General features: G+C 34.8%; 1 protein-coding gene across 1 annotated transcript in view; it reads right to left on the bottom strand.

Moving 5' to 3' along the window:
* Nucleotides 1-837: 837 nt before the first annotated feature.
* The window catches only part of SLC37A3 (solute carrier family 37 member 3), a 39935-nt gene continuing 34772 nt past the window's right edge, over nt 838-6000 (bottom strand). The window contains exons 15-16 of the mRNA XM_063447605.1: nt 4865-4953; nt 838-1011 (exon numbers count right to left, since the gene is read on the bottom strand). Of these exons, the coding sequence (XP_063303675.1) occupies nt 939-1011; nt 4865-4953 (162 nt within the window). The 3' untranslated portion in view covers nt 838-938. The remainder of the gene's footprint in view (nt 1012-4864; nt 4954-6000) is intronic.

Genomic DNA, 6000 nt, shown 5'->3' with positions numbered 1-6000 from the left:
AAATTGCAGGTAGGGGCCAGCTGGTGACCTGCAGTGGAACCTCAGACTTCAATCAAAAATGGTTTAACACTGAACATTGAGACGGTGCCAGGAGACTCTAGGCCCCAATACCACTTCACATAGATGAAGTCGTTATGTTGCACAGTGTGTCGCTTTAACCAACCCATCCTGCAATTCTATTGCCAATCTTTTCTTTTCCACGTTCTCAACTTCTAATAACTTCCTTGAACATATAAACTCATGAGCACGGCCTATATTAACCTCCTCAATAGCTAAGGACTTTGTATCAATATATCAGTGCTACTGAACTAGTTTGCAAACTTGGTCCTCACCTATATAGATGTAAAAATAACATATGTATTGAATATTATCGTCTCCTCCATAATATATAGATAGATAGATAGATAGATACAGACAATCCTGTGATAAAACACATAAAAATAATAGTGTAGTACCATCATACACTATTAAAATTATGTAAGAAGGTAATGTGCTCACAAATGTTCTTAAAAGCAAGGACTTGGACTATATGAAGAGTATCTTCAAAGTCTTGGTATGGTGGAACCAGAGTAGGAGAGGCAATGGCTATACTGAAAAAAAGGAATATACAAATAGTGCACTCTTATTATTTGGTGTGTTTTATCTAAGGGCAGAATATTCAGCCCTAAGAGAAAGCATATAGTCTTTAGCTGTATAGCACAGCTTCATCCTTAAACTATAAACATCATGATACCTAAACATTATATTCATCACAATGACCCATGATATAGATTTGGGAATAAAATATTAGTATTATTGAATAAAAAATAAAAAAATAAATACGACTTTTCAATAGTGTTATATTAAATGTTTTAGTTTCAGTTTAATGTTGACATAGCTTATTAAATCAAAATTCAAATCAAATTGTAGAAAGATGGAAACATCAAGTTCTTTCTCCATTAATTTAGATCAGAGTAATTCAATAATGGTCCCCAAACCTTTGGCATGGAAACTGGTCTTCTCATTTTCCACCTGTATTCAAGCAGTGATATAGTTACGGACTGCAATGTTTCGATAACCTACTAACAAAGTGCATTCTTAGGTGTTTACATTTAACTCTACAGCCAATTCAGCAGTTTGGCCAATTCTCTGTATGACTTGTGGAGTGCAGGCTCAAATCATGCGCTCTCCAGAATAGGAATTTAGACCTCCAGAAACAGTATATTGTTTACAAATTCGAAATTTATATTTTGAGAACATACAATAATAGTGATGTGGGATAATACAGTCATATAATATCTCAAATGGGAAATTACACAATTATGAATATTCGGGTTAAACAGCCAAACAGCTAACCTTTAATAGCTTGGAATTCATTGTGCAAATTTCATAAAATACCTTCCTACTCATCGAATGACTTGAGTTTTAAATATTAAGTCCCATAATTATAATTGACTAAACTTAAAAGTTTATAATTTACTGAATGATCATTTCTAACGTTTATATGGAAGACATTCACAATTGTAACTTTTTCTTACATAAAATACATGCAGGGTTATTTACTAAAGTGAGAATTCAAAGTAAATTTCACCTTTTAGATCCAAGTAGCTGATCTAGAGAGTTTTTCTATTTTTGCTCGTTTGACCTTAAATTTGAAATCCACTTGGAAATCTCTTTGGATTCTCACTTTGGTGAAAAACATTGATAGTGTCAGCAAAACAAAAGTTATAAATATTGAATAAAATGAGAATCGCACAGAATTACACTCTTGGAGAACATGACCTTTAATTTTATCTATATGAAAAAGTAACAGTAAATAAAAAAAACAAGAGTTACAAAAAGACAAGTTTTAATTCATAAAACATTAAAAGAAAATTATGACAGTTCTTTGTAACGGAAAACAATATCAGTTTTAGTCCTTGTTTGCTTTTGAAGAATAGAAGAATTCTTAATAAAATGCAGTTTCACAATAAAAAAAAAAGGCATGCTTGTATACTAGAAGGCCTTCATTGTGCAAAATAAAAAAAGGAAGTAAAAATAACCACGTAGAATGCCCCCAAACAAAATTTAATCAGACATTACAAAACATTTGAAGCAACAGTAAATCTAAACTAATTGCCACTTTCATTTGGCAGCATAGGTGCAAGAACATGTTTGCAGTTTTTATTTTTATAAGTGTGATGCAGTTTACAGTTTCTCTTTCATCAGACAGATAATATGAAACTCAAATGAAAAGGTAAAAAATATAAAAAAAAATATCTGGACACAAGCAGGGTTATTAACTATAGTGAGAATTGACAAATTCAAAATTAATTTCCAATTTAAACCTAAATAGCCAAAATGAAACCAGAACCGACTTGGACAATTTTTCTGATACAGCTACTTTGGCCTCATTTTTTAAATTCACTTTGGTATTGTTATTGGCATTTATATAATGCCAAATAATTCCGCGGTATCTTGGGCTGACAGCGCCATTTCATACTAACAACAGAAACTAACAGCATGAGAAGGTTTAAAACATTAAGGACTTTCCCAGGCCACTGTACAGACTGGAGGCCTGCTAAATTAACAGATTTATAGGACAGTGCTTCCCACCGGAGGTATGTTCCACACACAGAAAGAGCAGCAGACACTATACCCCCTATGTACTACCCATTATCTAGAAGGATAATAAGCACTGTAGTCATACTAATAGTGACTATACAGAGTTTGTTCAGTTGCTTATTTTTAAACAGTAATGCTTTAATCTACATATGTCATCTATATCACTACCATACATCTCACAGTCAGGCAGGGCTGTGCAGTAGTGCCTAGTGCAATTTCATAGATTGCACATCCCTAAGGCAGGTTCTAGGTCTACGTCTGGTCACATATCCATTTCAACTTTTGTTTTTCTTTTTAGCTATTATTGCTATTGTTCATTAAATAGACATAACCCCTGAGATATTACACTGCTTCCCATATGTTAAGGTCAAAAGCTAATTCAGGACCTCTTCTAACAGGCACACTCTAGGCACCACAACCAATTTATTTCATTGAAATAGTTATAGTGCCTGGAGACCCCAGGAAAAAAGCCCACTGTTCAATGTCAAGCTTATCTTGATCAGTTTGACACTGATTGGGGATCACAGGCTGCCAACATCCTGACTTTTCCCTGCGACTTCAGATAAAGCTTTATGAAACATGTGCACTTGGGAACACATTGTGTCAAACCAATTGAGATCAAGTGGACACCGAACTGTGGGATGGCACCATAACCATTTAAATGAGATGAAGTGATTATGGTGCCTAGAGGGTCCGTTTAATTAAATTTTTACAGGTGGTGTCTGACAGCGAGAAAAAAAACAAACAACTGAATAAGGCAAATTTTAGGGTTCGTGATTCATTTAAGCCAATGGTCATTACAAAGCACAGTAACAATCCATTTTGCCTAAAATCCCAACCAACTTCTCACTGTTCAATGAGACAGAAAGACTTGAACAATGCAAAACTAAAAGCTTTACCACTGTAACACACCTTTGTTCTTTTGATATTCCAAGTATTCTGGGCTCTCAAAGTACTTGTGCAAAATTATCATCAAAAATGTAGATTTTTTAGCAAAGATCACTCTAGCAGTGATTTTCACACTTGAAATCAGAGTTGCAAATGTTTTTTAACTCTATGCTTTTCTCTTTTGCATCACATGTGAGGTTATTTTTAACTATAATGTGAATATTGCATAATTCTTACAACAACAAAAAAAAGTATCACATTTAATCTGTTGAGGAGACTGCAGGAGACTCATTAGATTATTTCAATTTGGCAAGGAATATAAAAAACTGATGTCACTTGATAAGCACTGAGGTGAAGGACGGCCTCAAAACGGATTACGCTTGGAACAATTGAGGGTGAGTAGGACAGTGTTAATACAATGGTTCAATAAACATTTAAGCTCCTGTAGAATGGATGCAGGTAAATGGAGCACAAAAACAGCTATTAACCAAGTCACTGTTACATACATCCAAGTGTTTCCTAAAAATGTCTGTCACCTCAAACTTACCTTTGTCCTATTGTTTCCGCTTCTCTTCCTGAATCTGTTCTTTTCTTCATTTCTGATCTGGTTCAAACACAAGACAAAGTAGAGATTATTATGTCCTATGCATTTTTCCTACGCTTGACAATTTTGAAAAAGGTTGGGCTTAAGGCACGCTTCACTTCCTTTGTCAAGCTAATAAAGAAGTGGAACTTGCCTTAAACTCTGCCCTTTGTCAAGTGTTGGAAAAATACATAAGACAGAGCAGTCCCTATTTTGTCTTATGTTTTAAAGAGAAACAGATCAGAAATGAAAAAAAAAAATAGATTCTTAAGAAGGAAGATAAAACAAAACAATTGTAAAAAGGTACATTTGAGTTGATAGAGCCACTTTGAAATCTAAATAAGTTTGGGTGTGTGAATTAAAATGTTTTAAACAAGTTTGTTTTAAAATTAACCCTTGTACCATTATCCTAAAATGTATATGTACGAGAATCTATAAAAAGTAAAAAAAAAAAAAAATGATACATCACACCTTCAGTTGATGTCAGTTCAGTTAGTGTAAAGTGCAATAAAATCTGCTGAATTGAATTCATTATGCAAAACTGATTTTGAGATCTTGTAGAAGACAATAACCTAACCGAGGGATAGAATGATAAAAGGTGTGCACTGTTCTCCTTAAAAACTGTATAAAATAGACATTGGATTTTTCTAGTAATGTTGGAAAACATTCAGGAGTGCACTTTCTGCAAAGCTTTTCCCGCTGCCGAATCTGCCGGCAGTTGAATCCTCTATGCTGTTAAAATGGGTCATTCCCAGATCTGTTCCCTTGGAAGGATTTTTTAATTTAAATTTTTCAGGAAAATTGGCTCACCCTGCATGCCGAGGTGATCTCCTGTTTGTTAAGAGCGTTCTGATTTCCCCTACAATGAGTGGGATGATGAACACAATGGTCAAACTAGTCTGGAAGGAAAACAAACAAATAAATATGTTAAGGGTGCACTGATACAAAAACAAATATTATTTTGTTATTAACTATGGAATCTACTACAATTGTCTGCAGTGAAATAATGTTAAAATACATTGCTAACAAAACTTATTCTTCCACAGCAAATAAAAAAAATTCTGTTTTCTACAAAATTACTATTTGGACATAGTCCCAATTGTCAGAAAAGCAATTGTTAGGTTACCCTTATAGCTCTTGCAGTTTAAATTATTAAGTCCGTGTGATACTTTATCACTAGTGAACCAAGCACCTTTTACGGAACACTCCAGACACACAAGGCACGTCAGCTAGCAAATCCTTCACTGAGGCCTGCCAATGAGAAGCCCCTGGCTGGTGTATTCCCCAGCACAGCAGGTATGAAGCTTGTGCAAGCTGTTTTATCATAAACCCCCACAGAAAAATGCAGAAAAAGAACAGCCATGTTTTCTTTGAGGGTATATCCCAACACGGAACAATGGAACAAATCTGAATGCTCTAAAAAAAAAAAAAAAATTCCCGTTGGGGCAGGTGAATGGGCAAGGTAATACTGCACAACCCACACCAGGTAAACACCGAATATCCCGCATTGTTAAAAATTACAGGACTTCCACCACAGACCCAGGGAAGATGAACAAAACTTTTCATACATACTTTTCCAACATAGCCAATCATCCCTATGAATGGAATGGATCTAATCAAGGGAGCAAACCCATCTAGGCTAACAAATGAGCAAAGAGACATTCTCTTATTAGGGAGGAGGAAGGAGCGTGGTTGATACACATTGGAAAGGCAGGCAAGGCACCAAATGGATTTACCACCGATTATTACAAATTCTTGAAAAGACACATTATGAAAACATTAACATCCATGTTCATTGCTATATACATACATAAAATACAGGTCAAACCCGTAATGGCCTCTAGAAAAATCCTAATCCCAAAACCGAATAAAGACCTAAGCAGTTAAATAATGTCAAAAATTTTACTAAGAGATTAGCCAACAGACTACAGCAGTTTTTGCCCCCA

Source organism: Pelobates fuscus, chromosome 3 (assembly GCF_036172605.1).
Source record: "Pelobates fuscus isolate aPelFus1 chromosome 3, aPelFus1.pri, whole genome shotgun sequence".
Taxonomy (NCBI): Eukaryota; Metazoa; Chordata; class Amphibia; order Anura; family Pelobatidae; genus Pelobates; species Pelobates fuscus.
Note: the sequence above shows the minus strand (reverse complement) of the source record. Positions and strands in the feature narration are given on the sequence as shown.